The 18,978-nt window shown below is 43.4% G+C and overlaps 1 protein-coding gene across 4 annotated transcripts in view; it reads left to right on the top strand.

The window, feature by feature from the left end:
* NSD1 (nuclear receptor binding SET domain protein 1) overlaps nt 1–18,978 on the top strand; it is a 159,238-nt gene that overhangs the window by 6,171 nt on the left and 134,089 nt on the right. For all 4 annotated transcript variants that reach the window (XM_077265941.1, XM_077265940.1, XM_077265943.1 and 1 more), the window contains exons 3-4: nt 10,315–10,438; nt 18,545–18,714. In XM_077265941.1, coding sequence (XP_077122056.1) covers nt 10,315–10,438; nt 18,545–18,714 — 294 coding nt within the window. The remainder of the gene's footprint in view (nt 1–10,314; nt 10,439–18,544; nt 18,715–18,978) is intronic.

The following is an 18,978-nucleotide window of genomic DNA, read 5'->3' as shown; positions in this document are numbered from 1 at the left end:
TTTAAGTGCCACGATATTTAAGTGCCACGATATTTAAGTGCCACGATATTTAAGTGCCACGATATTTAAGTGCCACGATATTTAAGTGCCACGATATTTAAGTGCCACGATATTTAAGTGCCACGATATTTAAGTGCCACGATATTTAAGTGCCACGATATTTAAGTGCCACGATATTTAAGTGCCACGATATTTAAGTGCCACGATATTTAAGTGCCACGATATTTAAGTGCCACGATATTTAAGTGCCACGATATTTAAGTGCCACGATATTTAAGTGCCACGATATTTAAGTGCCACGATATTTAAGTGCCACGATATTTAAGTGCCACGATATTTAAGTGCCACGATATTTAAGTGCCACGATATTTAAGTGCCACGATATTTAAGTGCCACGATATTTAAGTGCCACGATATTTAAGTGCCACGATATTTAAGTGCCACGATATTTAAGTGCCACGATATTTAAGTGCCACGATATTTAAGTGCCACGATATTTAAGTGCCACGATATTTAAGTGCCACGATATTTAAGTGCCACGATATTTAAGTGCCACGATATTTAAGTGCCACGATATTTAAGTGCCACGATATTTAAGTGCCACGATATTTAAGTGCCACGATATTTAAGTGCCACGATATTTAAGTGCCACGATATTTAAGTGCCACGATATTTAAGTGCCACGATATTTAAGTGCCACGATATTTAAGTGCCACGATATTTAAGTGCCACGATATTTAAGTGCCACGATATTTAAGTGCCACGATATTTAAGTGCCACGATATTTAAGTGCCACGTATTTAAGTGCCACGTATTTAAGTGCCACGATATTTCGGTGCCACGTATTTCAGTCACGTTTAGGATTAGGGTTGATATTCATAGCCTAGAGAGGGGCCATGGATATTGCCCCCCCTCCAGCTACAACTACCAGCCCGCAGCCGCCCCAGAAATGGCGCATCTCTAAGATGCGCCAAATCTGGCGCTTAGCCTCTCTCTTCCCACTCCCGTGTAGCGGTGGGATATGGGGTAATAAGGGGTTAATGTCACCGTGACATTGTAAGGTGACGTTAAACCCAGTTAATAATGGAGAGGTGTCTATAAGACGCCTATCCATTATTAACCCCTAAAAAAAATTGGCGTAGGCTCCCGCCCAATTTTCATGTCCAGAAAGGGAAAGCCAGCGACTGCAGGCTGCTAATTTGTAGCCAGGGAAGGGGTTAATCTTCCCAGGCTATGAATATCATCCCACAGCTGTCTGCGTGGCCTTACTGGCTATTAAAATAGGAGGACCCCAGAAAAAAAATGACATAGGGTCCCCCTATATTTTATAGCCAGAAAGGCTACGCAGACAGCTGCGGGATGATATTCATAGCCTAGAGAGGGGCCATGGATCTGTAAGACGCCTATCCATTATTAACCCCAAATTACTGAACACAAAAAAAAGAGACAGGAAAAAGTATTTTAATATTCTAAATTTTACCATACTTACAAATCCCTTGATGATCTGTAGTCTTTTCCGACGTAGTCCATTAATATCGAGTGTCCCACGACGATCTGCCATGGAGAACAGCCACACCAGGAGATGTGACTGCTCTCCATGGCTGCCAAAACACACTGACAGGAGCAAAAGCTCCTGCAGTGTGCCTGCGCATGCGCTCGAGTTTACCGGAGTTCAATGAACTCCGGGACTCTCGCTTTACGACACTGCTGAAAAATTTTACAGCAGTTCAATTGCCGTAAAGTGAGCTCCCGGAGTTCATTTAGCTCCAGGAAAAGAACGGGCAGCTCCGATACACTGCAGGAGCGATTAACTCCTGCAGTGTATCACCGGAGGACGTCGTGGGACAACCTATTAATGGATTACGACGGAAAAGTTTTTTTTTTGGGGGGGAGAAGAATGATCGAGGAAGGTGGCCTTCGGGGACGTATGTGGTGAGTATGTACTACATGTTATATGTGTGTTTGTGTTTTTAACCCATTGTAGTCAGTCGCCTGACGATGGGACAACTCTCCCATCATCACATTTCGATGGGAGCAGTAGTCCCACCCGACGAATGACTACAATGAGTCACTACTGACAGACTGACTGACAGACAGACACACACACACACACACACAGAGACACTATACATACCATTTCTACCATACGCCTCACATCGATCCCCATCCGACTGTACGACTCCATTTTCGCTACACTCCGCCCACTCACTTCCTCCTCTGACGTCACTTCCGTCTGCTGCGGTTTTGACACCCAAATCCGCATAAAATCTGCAGATGGTATATACATCTGCAGTTTTTATGCGGATTTGACCCACAGAATGGGAGTCAATGGGTGCAGAAACGCTGCAGTTCTGCACAAAAGAAGTGACATGCACTTCTTTGAAATCTGCAGCGTTTCTGCACGGATTTTTCTGCACCATGTGCACAGCTTTTTTTTTTTCACATTGATTTACATTGTTCTGTAAATCACAGTGCAGTTCTGCAGCGTTTCTGCTGCAGAAAAAAACGCTGCAGAACTGCACTAAATCTGCATGGTGTGCACATACCCTTAAAGCTGGTTTGTCAAACACTATGTTTGACAAGTGTGACCAACCTGTCAATCAGTTTTCCAAGTGATGCTACAGATCGCTTGGAAAACGCTAGCATTCTGCAAGCTAATTACGCTTGTAAAACACTAGTGTTTAGAGGGAAAATGCATGCCAATTCCACATGCGTATTTCCCGCGGCAGGGAGTTCCGGAATTGCCGTGGATTTTTCGTTTTTTTTTTCTGGAGCTTCACAATGCATTAAATAGCGTGAAATCTGCAAAAAATCCTTAAAATTAATGAACATGCTGCTTTTTTTTTTTTTTTTACTACGATGCGTTTTTTCTGGGAAAAAAACGCAACATGTGCACAAAAATTGCGGATTGCATTCTATTAATAGGATGCTTAATGGATGCGTTTTTTTTTCGCAGTTTTATCGCGTTTTTATAGCGAAACAACGCAAAAATTCTGGAAGGGGTGCACACAGCCTTAGGCTATGTGCACACGTTGCGGATTGGGGTGCAGAATTTTCTGCACAAAATCCACATCTGGCAGAAAACGCAGGTGCAGATTTGACGCGGTTTTTTTTATGCGGATTTTGTGCTTTTTGTTGCAGATTTGATGCGGATTTTGTGCGGATTTCATGCGTTTTTTTACCACTGTGGATATCTATAATGGAATGGTTCAGAAACGCTGCAGATCCGCACAAAAGTGACATGCTACTTCTTTTGATCCGCAGCGTTTTTAATGCGGAATTTTCTGCACCATTAGCACAGCATTTTTTTTTCTTTATTGATTTACATTGTACTGTAAATCACTTTGCGGATCTGCGGCGTTTCTGCGTGGAAAAAAAAAGCTGCGGATCCGCACTAAATCCGCATCGTGTGCACGTAGCCTTACAGTACCAGCTATGTCTGAGATTTCTGAAATGTCATGCACACAGCTTGTTTTTTTTTGTCATCAGTATTTTGTGCTTTACTGCGTTTTTTGGACATAAAGCATGTTGCTTCTTTCAGCGTTTATTCAGCGTTTTTCACCCATTGACTGGAAAAAATACTGCAAAAAAAAAAGCACCTGCGTTTTTGCCACAGCTTTTTTTCCTGCCAAGCACTCAGGTTTTGCTGCAGGAAAAAAACACAACAAAAACATCCAGTGTGAACTTAGCCTTAGTGTGTGTTCCTCTGAAATACCACAGCGTTTGAGCGTAAACATACCTTGCTGTGAAAACACAATTTATCGTTTTTCTCCCACTGACTTGAATGGGTGTTGAAAAAACGCAGCAAAAACGCAGGTATCATTATTTGCTGCTGAAAATTTGAGGACATTAGCATGCTTTTTTGACACAGCTTCTTTCCTGCCAAGATGATCAGGTTTTGCTACAGAAACCCCCCAGCAAAATCGCCCTGTGTGAACTTACCCTTGTAATGTACTTGCAGATTTGGTGCAGAATTTAATCTGCAGCATGTCAATTCTCTGGTTTTGCCTGTGTTTTTCACCATTGATCTCACTCAAATCGGGGCAAAAACACATCAAAAACATGCATTTTTGCAACTGCGTTTTCATGCCAAGAGGTGCAGGAATTTCTGCATCTATTTATTCAAAGTGTGCACATAGCCTAATAGACGACTATTTGCAGCAGTTATTTCTGTTGTAAAACCCAGAATGTTACAAGGAAAAACGCATTAAATATGCATGTTCCTGCTGCATTATTTTTTCATACATTTTTTTTTTACTTACACTTTTTTCCCCATATATTTGAATGGATCAAAGCGCTGAAAGAATTGACATGCTGCAGATTTGTGAAACCACTTTGAAGGCTCAAATCTGCAAGAAAAAAATAAGCAGCATGAGATTTCACATATCGAATTCACTTTGCTGGCACTGTAAAATGTTGCATTTGTCCACAGCAAAACGAGTGAAGGAGCCCTAACCCAGCTGCTCTTATCTTTTGGTATGACAGTCATAAAAATGAATAGGAGTAATGGAAACAAGTAGCAAAGCAAGCTACACTTTTGGCGCAACTCCCGAGTTACTTATTCCTTTCTATGAGATTTCCCAAACAGCATAGCGCAGCGCTGATTTCCTCTTATTTTGGTCAGAATTGTAAGTAAAACGCCAACAAATGAAAAAATGATTTGCACATATTTATTTGTTTGGTTCCCAAACCCATTTAAGGGGTTTGTTCATGATTAAAAAAATATAGCTCCATTCTTCCACACATAGTGCCACAATGGGCTAGGCAACTTTGTGGCCTCTCTACACCGAGCTGCAAAGCTACATCCAACATGTAGACTGTTGTATTATTTTCTGGAAAAAAACAGCCATGTTTTTCACATTTACAATAAACACTTTAAAGGGGTATTGCCACATTTGGAAGTATCCCCTATATAATTGGGGTAGGAGATAACTTCCCAATCACTACGGGTCTAACTGCTGTGGCCTGCACTGATCCCAAGGAACAGGGCTCTGAATAGCCTACAGTGAATCGTTAATAATGCGCGCTGCCACAACATTAATTTTTACTTGGGACCAATGGAGATAGCTAAGCGCAATGCTTGGCTGTTTTTTTGGCATTATTTAAGAATGTATAGAGCAGCAATGCATATTATCGACCACTGCTCCTCCACACTGGGCTCGAGCCCTCTGGGTCCATGGGGTTCCAGCAGTCAGACCCTTAGCCATCAGGAAGCTACTATCTTAAGGATAGGGTATAACTTCCAAAGTTGAGAATAGAGCTTTAAGGGCTTGTTCGCACGTGATTTGCTGTCCAAGTTTGGGAGGATGAAAAAATCTGCAGCATGTTGAGAGTTCAAAAATCTCCTTGTGCTGTGGCTAATTTCTGTGCCGCAGTGGACCTTTGCTGGAGAGTCTAAGGCTATGTGCACACGTTGCGGATTGGCTGCTGCGGGTTTGCAGCAGTTTTCCTTGCGGTTTACAGTACCATGTAAACCTATGGAAAACTATATCTCCAGTGCCCATGGTGCGGAAAATTCCGCACGGAAACGCTGCAGATTATTTTCCGCAGCATGTCCGTTCTTTGTGCTCCTCAATAGGAATCTGCAGGTTTAAAAACGCAGGTGAAATCCACACAAAAAATGCAGTAAATCTGCAGGTAAAACGCAGATTTTGCAAAAACTGAGCTGAAAAATCCGCATAGAAATCCGCAACGTGGGGGCATAGCCTTACATCTGCAGCCTGTCCATTCTTTTTGCAACTTTGGCTTTTTCCAATGCCGAGAGAGTTCTGCCATGGGGTGACTTTTCATCCATACAGTTATACACTGATTGTTATTTTTTGTAATGACATGTGAACATACCCTTAGGGTAAGTGCACACGTCGCAGAATTGCTGCGGAAATTTCCACGGAAATTCTGCAACTCCTGCCGCGGGTATATCGCATGCTGAATTGGCATGCATATTCCCGTTAAACACTAGCGTTTTACAAGCGTAATTAGACTGCAGAATGCTAATGTTCTCCAAGCGATCTGTAGCATCGCTTGGATAACTGACAGGTTGGTCACACTTGTCAAACATAGTATAGTGTTTGACAAGTGTGACCAACTTTTTACTATTGATGCTGCCTATGCAGCATCAATAGTAAAAGATCTAATGTTAAAAAAAATGGTTATTCTCACCTTCCGAAGGCCCCCGATCTCCTCAGCAATGCACGCGGCGGCTTCCGTTCCTATAGATGCTTTGTGTGCAGGACCTGCAATGACGTCACGTGACCGCGACGACATTGCAGGTCCTTCACACAAAGCATCCATGGGAACGGAAGCGGCCGCGTGCACCGCTGAGAGGCGGGAGGACTCTAGGGGCCATCAGAAGGTGAGTATATCACTTTTTTATTTTAATTCTTTTTTTTTTTTTTACCAATTATATGGTGGCCAGTCCGTGGAGGAAAGTCTCCTCTCCTCCACCCTGGGTACCAACGGCACATGATCCGCTTACTTCCCGCATGGTAGGCAGCTAGGCATAGCCCCATGCAGAAAGTAAGCGGATCAATGCATTCCTATGTGTGCAGAATCCACCGCGATTACGCAAATTAATGAACATGCTGCGTTTTTTTCTGGAATGCGTTTCCGCTCAGGAAAACATCGCAGCATGTGCACAAAAAATGCGGATTGCGTTCTATTAAATAGAATGCGTAATGTGAGCGTTTTTTTCGCGGTTTTATAGCGGTTTTATAGCGAAAAAAACGCGACGTGTGCACACAGCCTAAAATTCTTATTCCTATACTGACAAATGCGTGTATATAATGTAGTGGGGGGATTACCCTCAGCACATGTCTTATTCCACTTTAGTACCTGCAGTGATGGCGTAATGTGCCTGTAGCTACTGATCACTGGTCTGGGCATGAACCTATCATGGCTGCATTATTAAACCTGCAGTTTTGGTTGTCCATCTAAGTGTGTGCCATGTTCAGTATTTGCCACAGACTTTTCTGCTGCAAATACTGGGATGTTGGCAGGAAAAGCGCTGCGTGACATGCGTGCATATAGTTTTTTTTTGTTTGTTTTTTTTTCCCCGTCATTTAAATGGGTGAAAGAAATGACGTACTGCAGATCCGAATCTTCTTCAAATCTTCCAGAAAAAAATAAGCCGCTTGTACATGAGCTTTCACAAATCTCACTTACTGTACTTCTGTGTTGTGTTTTTTTTCTGTAAGTAAACCACGTGGAAAAACACAGCGTGTGCATGTAAACGCAGCACATGAATGTGGGAAATCCTTATGTAATGTGGATTTTGTTGTGGATTGGTTGCTGAAAATCTAAAGCAAATCGGTTACTTTTGTATTTGCCCTAAACGGTTTGCTGCACTGGTAGTTGTTAGGAATGTCCTGGGCAACATAACTTGCTAAAATCCAAGTAACTTACTACAGAAGTGGGTTGTGGTGGAGTATGTGTATTTCGGTACTACAGATTACATGCACAGAAGTGTTTTGGGGATCCCTCCTGTTTTTAATTATTCTGTAAGGTTTCGGTTCCCATTGTGTGTGGTTATTTCGCTATAGTCTTCCTATACAATTTAGGGAAGATGCGTTTTGCCATGTGCACACAGTGAGTATTTGACTTTATCTCAGTATTTGTACGCTAAACAAAGAGTGGGTAAAAAAATCCAGAAGTGGTGATGTGTTTCTATTATACTTTTCCTCTGATTGCTCCACTCCTGGTTTTGGCCAAATACTGAGGTAAAATACTGAATGTGTGCAAATGGCTTTATAGAGCAACTAGCTATTGAACCCGTTCTACACCCGGGTGGCGAGCATTTATATTGGTACTAGATTCTAACGCATCGGGTATTCTAGAATATGTATGTATATACTGTCCACGTAGTATTATATAGCAGCCATGTAGTATATAGTACTGGCCACGTAGTATATAGCAGCCATGTAGTATATAACACAGCCCACGCAGTATTTAGCAGTGTGGGCACCATATCCCTGTTAAAAAAAAAAAAAAAAAAGAATTAAAATAGAAAAGTTACATACTCACCTCCTGGGATCCAACGGCGCTGTGTCGATGCGCGCGCGGCTGCCGCCATCTTCCGTTCCCAGGATGCATTGCGAAATTACCCAGATGACTTAGCGGTCTCGCGAGACCGCTAAGTCTTCTGGGTAATTTCGCAATGCATCGCCGGGAACGGAAGATGGCGGCCGGCGTGAGCGGCTCGGCGGACTACGGAGGGTGACTATAGCAGGTTTTTTGTTTCTTTTTTTAAAATTTTGAACATTACATTTTTTACTATTGATGTTGCATAGGCAGCGTCAATAGTAAAAAGTTGGGGACACACAGGGTTAATAGCAGCGGTATTGGAGTGCGTTACCCGCGGCATAACGCGGTCCATTACCGCCGGCATTAACGCTGTGTGAGCGGTGACTAGAGGGGAGTATGCGGGCGCCGGGCACTGACTGCGGGGAGGAAGGAGCGGCCATTTTCTTCCGGACTGTGCGCGTCGCTGATTGGTCGCGGCAAAACAGCCACGACCAATCAGCGACTTGGATTTCCATGACAGACAGAGGCCGCGACCAATGAATATCCGGGACGGACAGACAGACAGACGGAAGTACCCCTTAGACAATTATATAGTAGATATGGTCTCCATCCTGGTATGTGCTGCTTCCATCCTGTGCCCTAATCTTGTCTTGTGCTGCTACCATCTTGCGCCCCCATCCTGCACCCTCATCCTGTTTTATGCGCCCCCACCCTGTCATGTGCTACACTCTTCCTGAGCCCTCATCTTGTCATGTGGTGCTCCCATCTTGTCATGTGGTGCTCCCATCTTGTCATGTGGTGCTCCCATCCTGCGCCCCCATCCTGTCATGTGCTGCTCCCATCCATATGCCCTGTACGCTGCTCCATAAAGGTTGATGACCTCATAAGATGCTCCATAGTATAATATTCCCTGTATGCTGCTCCATAAAGGTTGATGGCCCCCATAAGATGCTCCATAGTATAATATGCCCCGTATGCTGCTGCGATTTAAAAAAAAAAAAAAAAAATTACATACTCGCCTATCGTCGCTGGGTGCCGAGTGCTGGGGGCCTGAGCAGGCAGAGACACCGGCGCGCTATGGGGGTCAGGTGCCGAAGTCACCGCTGGCTAAGGCCCCCGACACTTGCTATATTCACCTGTCCCCGTTCGTGTCGCTCCGTCTTCCGGGTCCTCTGGCTGTGACTGTTCAGTCAGAGGGCTCGTATTTACCATGTCATCGCGCCCTCTGACCTGAATGTCACAGGCAGAGGACGCGGAAGACAGAGCGGCGCGCAGCGGTGAAACGGGGACTGGTGAATATAGCATACTCCCCATCCTGGCACGTCCCTGCTTCTCCGTGGAAGATCATGGTATGCGTTGAGTGCTTATGCACACCGCGATCTCCTGCTCTACGTCACTCTGTGGGGTTCAGACTGCAAAGGCGCTTGTGCAGTCTATAAAGGGGACGGACAGAGTGACGCTCCCAGCGTTAGATTATAGAGATGTAACAACCGGACACATCTGAACAATATGTGTATGTGACATTCATTAGGCAGTAAAAATAACCTGGCACTGTTCTTCTCCAGGTCTGTATGACTACATTGATACTACAGAGGTTTGTGTGCTGAGCTGGTGGTGTTAATACTGTTTTGGGGTACATACAATGGTTTCATTTACATTGTATTTTTGGGTTGTGGGAGTGCGACAACTGTAAAAACTGCGATTCTGGAGTTTCAATCTCTTTTCATTCCCATTTTTTTTTATACTGTGCTCTATTTTACTATAGTTTTTCTCTATGGTTTTATACTCTTTAGGCTATAGTCACACGGCTGTTTTTTTTTTTTTGTTTTTTTTCTTTCTCATTATTATGCTAATCACACTCTGAAATTTTCAATCGTCTCTATTCATTCTGTCCATGAAAATCGGACCACTCTGTCATCCGAGCATGGGGTCCGATTTTTAAAAGTGTTACACAGACCCATAAGCATGAATGGCGCAGGGCAATACGATAATCGGATGCAACTCGTTCATACTGCAATTTTTCTTCTCTCCTTGGACCGACTCGATCTGAGGACAAAATTGGAGGTGTGCACAGCCCCAAAGAATAACATGGGTATGAGTGCTATTCATTAAAACGACCGATCGCACTCATCTGATTTTTTTACAGTTGTGTGCACGAGACCTTACTGTGATTTCACATGTCGATTTTCACTGTCCTTGTTTAACCTGACCTAAGATTGCCTCTAGAGGAGGTTTTGGGCTTTGCTGGAGAACTTGTTTTTCATTTTAAATGCATTTTATTCCTTCTCTATCCAGAGACAACCAAGGGGAAAATTACCTGTCCACATTTTTGAAGAAGGGGCTGTTGTGTGGGCAAAATTGGGTCAACGCCCCTGGTGGCCATGCAGGATTTGTGCCGATCCTCAGCAGGATGTCAACGGTAAAGATTATTTATTGCCTTCATGGTTGTATACTTGTGTCCAAAACCTTTGTACCATTAGAAAGTTCCATTGTTTTGTATACTCATCATGTCTTCAACTTATCACACACATTGCATCACTTGATATGTGTCGGCGGGGTGATGGGTCTTCTTCTCAAGTCAGGCTTTTTTTTTGTGTGTGTATGTGTTGCAGAAAATCTGGTCCTTTTTTGATTAGTGACTTTCATCTCAACGTGGCTTTTTTTTCTTTTTTTTTTTTTTTTCTTCTTTTGTCTTTGACTATCTACTATCAATGTGGCATCCATTTTTCTCATTCATAAAACCAAAATGACTTTTTCCACGATTCTCCTTATCTGTAAAAACAAATTGTACTGAGGTGCAACATAGATGGCATAGATTTCTGGTTTCTCAAATTATTTTTTTTTACGGACCCATTGACTTGAAAGGGAGATTTATTTGGACACACCTTCTCATTTAAAGATTTTTCTGTATTTTCATGACTATGAAAATTGTACATTCACACTGAAGGCATCAAAACTATGAACTGGCACATGTGGAATTATATACTTGGCAAAAAAGTGTGAAACAACTGAAATTATATCTTATATTCTAGGTTCTTCAAAGTAGCCACTTTTTGCTTTGATGACTGCTTGGCACACTCTTGGCATTCTCTTGATGAGCTTCAAGAGCTAGTCACCGGTAATTGTTTTCAATTCACAGGTGTGCCCTGTCAGGTTTAATAAGTGGGATTTCTCGCCTTATAAATGGGGTTGGGACCATCAGTTGTGTTGTGCAGAAGTCTGGTGGATACACAGCAGATAGTCCTACTGAATAGACTGTTAGAATTTGTATTATGGCAAGAAAAAAGCAGCTAAGTAAAGAAAAACGAGTGGCCATCATTACTTTAAGAAATGAAGGTCAGTCAGTCCGAAAAATTGGGAAAACTTTGAAAGTGTCCCCAGTGCAGTGGCAAAAATCATCAAGCGCTACAAAGAAACTGGCTCACACGAGGACCGCCCCAGGAAAGGAAGACCAAGAGTCACCTCTGCTTCTGAGCAGGGCTGTGGAGTCGGAGTTAGTTTTGGTCGGAGTCGGTAGAAATGTACCGACTCCGAACTCCAGCTTTACAAAAAAAGTATTAATTTTTCATAATTGAACTTTCATATGAATTTTATAAATGTTACTCAAATATATATGTTCTATCAAACTATGAACAACAGTGATAAGCAGTTCTGCTGGAGATAGAGACATTTCTTACTTCTTGTGTGTCACTGTTCTCCACTGCCCTTATCTAATCTTATACTTGGTTAACCTCATGGTGCCCCAACCCCCCTACTTAGGGTACCGTCTCACAGTGGCACTTTTGTCGCTACAACGGTACGATCCGTGACGTTCCAGCGATATCCATACGATATCGCTGTGTCTGACACGCAGCAGCGATCAGGGACCCTGCTGAGAATCGTACGTCGTAGCAGATCGTTTGGAACTTTCTTTCGTCGCTGGATCTCCCGCTGTCATCGTTGGATCGGTGTGTGTGACACCGATCCAACGATGCGTTCGCTTGTAACCAGGGTAAACATCGGGTTACTAAGCGCAGGGCCGCGCTTAGTAACCCGATGTTTACCCTGGTTACCGTCGGTGACGTCACCGCTGTGATCTGCTTTCACTTTACGGCCGGGAGTCAGTGCGGGAAGCAGACGGCAAGGGACCTGACGGACACCAGAATGTGAGTATGTACTGTTTTTTTTTTTTTTTACATTTACGACGGTAACCAGGGTAAACATCGGGTTACTAAGTGCGGCCCTGCGCTTAGTAACCCGATGTTTACCCTGGTTACCCGGGGACCTCGGCATCGTTGGTCGCTGGAGAGCTGTCTGTGTGACAGCTCCCCAGCGATCACACAACGACTTACCAACGATCACGGCCAGGTCGTATCGCTGGTCGTGATCGTTGGTAAATCGTTTTGTGAGACGGTACCCTTACAATGTATGAAACTGAAAGTGAAAATGTGTTGCAAATTCTTAGTAGTAAAGCTCCTCCTTTTAGACTAGATGTTTACTAGGTTTGCGTCTTCCAAGTATCTCACAGCTGCTACTCAGAAGAGGAAGACTGTAAGAAGTATTATCCTTTCATCAAACTTTGCATCAGTTAACTGTGAGTACATGAGGAATAGCAGTATTACTGACCACTATATCAGTTGTACGACCTGGTAATTTGTACATTTGTTTTTAGGAAAAACAATTGTCATTTGGATTGTGAATGCAGAATTAAAAACCTGAGTGTCAAAGAAGCGTCACATTAAATCAGCTGTATTTGAACATTTCACCATCACTCAAGATAGAAACTATTATGTCTGTCAGTGTATGACAAATGATCCAGACGAAAACAAATGCTGTGAAGCCAAGATCAGTGCATATTCAGGCAAAGATAAAAATGCTCCTACCAGAGCTTCTAATCTAAAGAGACATTTACAGTGCTTTCATCCAGAAGTACTGAAAGCAGTGGATGAGAAAGACTGCATCCAAACCAATGAACCAGTGCCCAGCTCTCCCAGCCAAACAAAGGAGCAGAGAACTTTGCAGCCATCAGTTGCAAGATATTTTGTCAGTGACAAAGGTACTGTGACAATGACAGTAGATACAATTAAAAAACAGATCATAGAGCTTGTTGTAAAGGATAGTGTGCCTATTTCATTATTTTCACGACCAGCTTTTATGTGTCTGAATGGGGAAATGGCCCGCAAGCTTGGTGTTTCTCTGGAGAGAGAGAGTATTAGAAAATTAGTAATCGAAGAAGCTTTTAAACAAGAGGAAGAACTTAAACAAAACTCTCAAGGGACGCTTTCTGTTTCTTAAAATGGATGCCTGCACACGTCACAGAGTGAACTATTTTGCCATCAATGTCCGATTTATTTGTGACAAAAATGAAATAGTTACCAAGACATTGGCAGGAAAAGACACCAAAGCTCATCACACCAGTGAGTTTCTCCAGATCTTGGTGGAAAAGGTTCTGCAAGACTATGAACTTAAAGGGAACCCGTCACCCCCCCCCAGTCGTTTCAAACTAAAAGAGCCACCTTGTGCAGCAGTAATGCTGCATTCTGACAAGGTGGCTCTTTTAGTTCTGGGTGCTGTAACTACCGAAATAATCAGTTTTATTATTTGTCCGAAATACCTGCTCCTCAGTCAAGTGGGCCGGCATTTCCCCCCTGCTTCAGACAGCACACAGCTGTCACTCACATCTTCTTGGCGCCGCCTCCTCCTCACCGCTGTTTTCAAAAGTAACCGACGCCTGCGCTCTTATCCCCTGCCTGGTGCAGGCGCAGTGAGCGCTGGCCGTCTGTCCTCATATGCAGCCCAGCTGACTGCCTGCGCGGCCGCCCTGCTTGTAATTCCCAGCCCCGCAATGTGAATAAATCATAAGTCACTGCGGGGCTGGAAATCACAGGCAGGGCGGCCGCGCAGGCGCAGTCAGCTGGGCTGCATATGAGGACAGACGGCCAGCGCTCACTGCGCCTGCACCAGGCAGGGGATAAGCGCGCAGGCGCCGGCTACTTTTGAAAACAGCGGGGAGGAGGAGGCAGCGCCCGGCGCCAAGATGTGAGGGACAGCTGTGTGCTGTCTGAAGCAGGGGGGAAACGCCGGCCCACTTGACTGAGGAGCAGGTTTTTCGGACAAATAATAAAACTGATTATTTCGGTAGTTACAGAACCCAGAACTAAAAGAGCCACCTTGTCAGAATGCAGCATTACTGCTGCACAAGGTGGCTCTTTTAGTTTGAAACGACTGGGGGGGGGTGACAGGTTCCCTTTAAAAAAGAGCAAGTTCTTTCTGTCGTAACTGACAGTGCTTCAAATATGATAAGTACTATTAAGCTAATGAATGATAGTAATGATGGTGACCAGCAGCTAGAGGAATATTCTGGGTCCACAGACACAGAAATGTTTGAAATAGAGGAATACCGTATTGTAACTGAGGAGCAAACTGAAGTTGCTTCAGATGAACAGCAACATTGTAGTTTAGATGATCTTGTTGAAACTGTGTCAATACGTTCTTTCATCACATGTGCTGTGTTGTGCATACGCTACAGCTGGCTATAAGAGACAGTCTGCAAGAAGGACATGCTGCTGCACTGATTGGCAAGGTGAGAAAATTGGCTACTGTTGCCAGAACCCCTAAAGTTGACTCAATTTTGAAGACGTGCTGGAAAAGGGGCAATTATTGATCAAGCCACACAATGGGGCAGTACTTACTTAATGATTCGGCGCTTGGTTGAACTGAAAACCTTTCTTGTAGACATGGCTAACCCTCAACTGACGCTAAATGAAAGTCAGTGGAATCAGGTGACTGAGCTGGAAAAAGTGCTAGAGCACCCATTTACAGTGACTAAAAAATTACAAGCAGAGGACTTAACTCCAGGTATTTTCTTAAAGGAGTGGAAGTACCTGATGTTTCGCCTGTCCCAAAGAGGAGGGTTAATTGCAAGTGGCATTGCTACATCAATGAAACGGAGAGAGGAGCTACTATTACAAAATAACATTCTTTTGGCAGCTGTTTATTCCTCTGTATCCTGACATTGTCAGAGATGTTGCCCGAGTGGTTACTGCTTTGCCACCAACCCAAGTTAGTGTAGAGAGGTTGTTCTCTGCTCTCAAAATAATTAGATCAGATTTGAGGGCATCCATGAAGGAGGATCTGACAGAGGCAATACTTTTTCTGAGGACAAATTTATAGATTTCTTCTTATTAACTGCATAACAGTGTTTATTGCATATTTACTTACAAGAGTTTAGAAAAGTTTAGAAAAGTTATTTGCTGTATTCTAATTGTATTCTAATAAATATAGTTTTTGCTGTAAGTGGTCTGATTACTTATATGATGGGGAGAAACTGAATAAGCACGATGTTAATATTTTACAACAGTAAATTTATTGTTACGAATTGGCCATTTATGAAGGAGTCGGAGCCGGAGTCGGAACCTGATAAAATCCCGGAGTCGGAGTCGCAACTGTGGCTTACCGACTCCACAGCTCTGCTTCTGAGGATAAGTTGAATCGAGTCACCGGCCTCAGAAATCGCAGGTTAACAGCAGCTCAGATTAGAGACCAGGTCAATGTCACACAGAGTTGTAGCAGCAGACGCATCTCTACAACAGCTGTTAAGAGGAGACTTTGTGCAGCAGGCCTTCATGGTAAAATACCAGAAGAGACTTGTTTGGGCTAAAGAACACAAGGAATGGACATTAGACCAGTGGAAATCTGTACTTTGGTCTGATGAGTCCAAATTTGAGATCTTTGGTTCCAACCACCGTGTCTTTGTGCGACGCAGAAAAGGTGAACGGATGGACTCTACATGCCTGGTTCCCACCGTGAAGCATGGAGGAGGAGGTGTGATGGTGTGGGGGTGCTTTGCTGGTGACACTGTTGGGGATTTATTCAAAATTGAAGGCATACTGAACCAGCATGGCTACCACAGCATCTTGCAGCGGCATGCTATTCCATCTGGTTTGCGTTTAGTTGGACCATCATTTATTTTTCAACAGGACAATGACCCCAAACACACCTCTAGGCTGTGTAAGGGCTATTTGACCAAGAAGGAGAGTGATGGGGTGCTGCGCCAGATGACCTGGCCTCCAGTCACCAGACTTGAACCCAATCAAGATGGTTTGGGGTGAGCTGGACCGCAGAGTGAAGGCAAAAGGGCCAACAAGTGGTAAGCATCTCTGGGAACTCCTTCAAAATTGTTTGAAGACCATTCCTGGTGACTACCTCTTGAAGCTCATCAACAGAATGCCAAGAGTGTGCAAAGCAGTCATCAAAGCAAAAGGTGGCTACTTTGAAGAACCTAGAATATAAGACATTTCAGTTGTTTCACACTTTTTTGTTAAGTATATAATTCCACATGTGTTAATTTATAGTTTTGATGCCTTCAGTGTGAAATTACAATTTTCATAGTCATGAAAATACAGAAAAATCTTTAAATGAGAAGGTGTCCAAACTTTTGGTCTGTACTGTATATTATAATATTTTTATTTCTGCAAACTGATTGACATTGGACCTGTCTGTAATGTAAATCCATTTATACCTATATACTATAATGGTTTGTACTCTAAATGTAGGAGAGTTTTCCCATTACCAAAGTAAGTTGCTGCTCTCCTTTGCAAAATTGGCTCTATGCTCCCACTATCACGCTTTTCTATTTTGATTGCAAGCTCTTGTTCCCTTTACTGTTATCTGATTCATTTTAATAAGTTTAAGTAATGAAAATAATCATTTTAGCCTTTCCTTGGAAATATATGTTTGGTTGGATAGGTTTACAGTTGCAAACGGCACCAATCTGTTCTGCTGAAAGGAAAAAAAACAAAACAAAAAACGTACCATGTGTAAATTATTACCTGGCAGTTTCCTTGTAGACACTGTTCACATCTTCATTGGAGTGTACTCGATAATATAAAGGGAAGTTCAAGTGAGATACAGTCTATGAAACGGTGTGATATATTGCCCATACGGATAGTATTGGAGCGATTAGTACAGTGGGGGTATTGAAAACTACTCTGCAGTATCGTCCCTAAAAATGATGCCGGTTGTCGTTTAGTGCTGCCAATAACTGCCCGCTAAGTTGATCCCTTATATTTAAGGGGGTTTCGGGAGGGACATCAGCCAGTATATTGAATGTTGTGTTTGAGGGATAAGCTCAAAGGCCAATGCTTACATATGATGTGATGAGTTTGAGTGCCGATGTGTCATCGTGCTAGCGCAGATAGAGCTAGCAAGTGCTCTATCTGCGCTAGCAGTGACGGACCCGGAAACGCTGCAGCCCGCGTCCCAGGGTCCGTCACTCAATGACAGCACATCGCTAAGCAACGCCCATTGTGGGCGTGCGCTAGCAATGCGTCCGGCATTGGACTCAATGGCGGCGTTAACGGACTGCGTTACACCGCGTTATGCCGCGGTGTAACGGACGCCAGTAATGTAATGTGAACCCACGGCCGGCTGGCGCTGACACTGTGCAGGGAAGCGGACGCCGGGGGACGCGACAGACACCGGAATGTGAGTATGTAGTGTTTTTTTTTTTTTTTTTTACATTTACAATGGTAACCAGGGTAAATATCGGGTTACTAAGCGCGGCCCTGCGCTTAGTAACCCGATGTTTACCCTGGTTACCAGTGAAGACATCGCTGAATCAGCGTCACACACGCCGACTCAGCGATGTTAGCGGGTGATCCAGCGACGAAATAAGGTGCTGGCCTTCTAGCTCCGACCAACGATGTCACAGCAGGATCCTGATCGCTGCTGCGTGTCAAACACAACGATATCGCTATCCAGGACGCTGCAACGTCACGGATCGTTATCGTTGTTAAGTTGTTCAGTGTGAAGGTACCTTTAAGCTTCTTTTACATTTGCCTTGATTTTGTGGCCCCAATAGATTTCTATGGGGACGCAAAAATGGGCCACACAAATTTGTCGGAGCGCCGTACGCCGTAAGGCCGCGAGGGACGTATTTACGGCCATGAAAAAATATTGAGCCTGCTCGATATTTTTCATGGCTTACGGACACGACCCCCATTGAAAATCAGTGGGGCCACAAAAACGGAAGCTTGTGTTTGCGGTGCACCATCAAGAACGTATTTGCGGATCGCCTTTTTTTTTTTTTTCCCCCCACTATTCCAAACCAGAAAAACGGGCTGCAAAAATCACGGCTAGTGTGAAAGAAGCCTTAGATCCTCTTATGTATTGGGACCTAGGGAGAAAACCTTTAGTGGAGATGAGTGACAGCCAGTTTAGAATAATAGATTATTCCTGTCTGTAGGATTGGAATAAAAATGTGAACCCAGATACCCTCCATGTTTTTCTGTATAAATGTATCGAGCGATAAAATCTGGTGAGTTTTAGTATAGAGCTCATATTGTTAAGGTGGGAAAGAAATGCTGGAGTATCAGCTGGGTGTCCTTTTTATGAAGGTATCCTTTATGTAATAGACACTTTAGGCAACAGCGATGTCTGTCACTCCCTGTTGACATATAATGGGGATTTTTATTTTGGCAAGATTAATTTATGTAGTATTCTTTGAGTTACTTACACTTCCCCATGAATATTCTCTATTTTCCAGAAGCGGGCACTAAAAAGCCACCGTGGCAGTATTATGTTGAAACTTTGGGAGACCTAACTGAGAAGGTTTGGGTCCCTGCTAAGGCAGTTGTTTCTTTCAAAGGAATTTATCAGTTTGAACGATTACCAGACCCACGACATCCTCAAAAACTAAAGGAAGGGCCACTCAAGGTAAGAAATGTTCTTCCCACTAAGGAGCACATCAATCTGAGATCATCCAAAAACTGCCAATTTACATAAAATTCTTCTCTTGGAACTTTTTTCTTTTTTCTTGCCTGTTGACTCCCATTTAAACCCCATACTTATTTGACCCTTAATTATGTTCTTTTATGTATCTATAGAGTCCCCAATCTCCCAATGAAAAGTTTTTTTAGTGAGATGTCTTTGGCTCAGAGACAATGGTCTTAGTGTGTATTACGGTTAAAATTTCAATTC

Source organism: Ranitomeya variabilis, chromosome 5, assembly GCF_051348905.1.
Source record: "Ranitomeya variabilis isolate aRanVar5 chromosome 5, aRanVar5.hap1, whole genome shotgun sequence".
NCBI lineage: Eukaryota > Metazoa > Chordata > Amphibia > Anura > Dendrobatidae > Ranitomeya > Ranitomeya variabilis.
The sequence above is the reverse complement of the archived record's forward strand: the minus strand, read 5'-3'. Positions and strand labels throughout refer to the sequence as shown.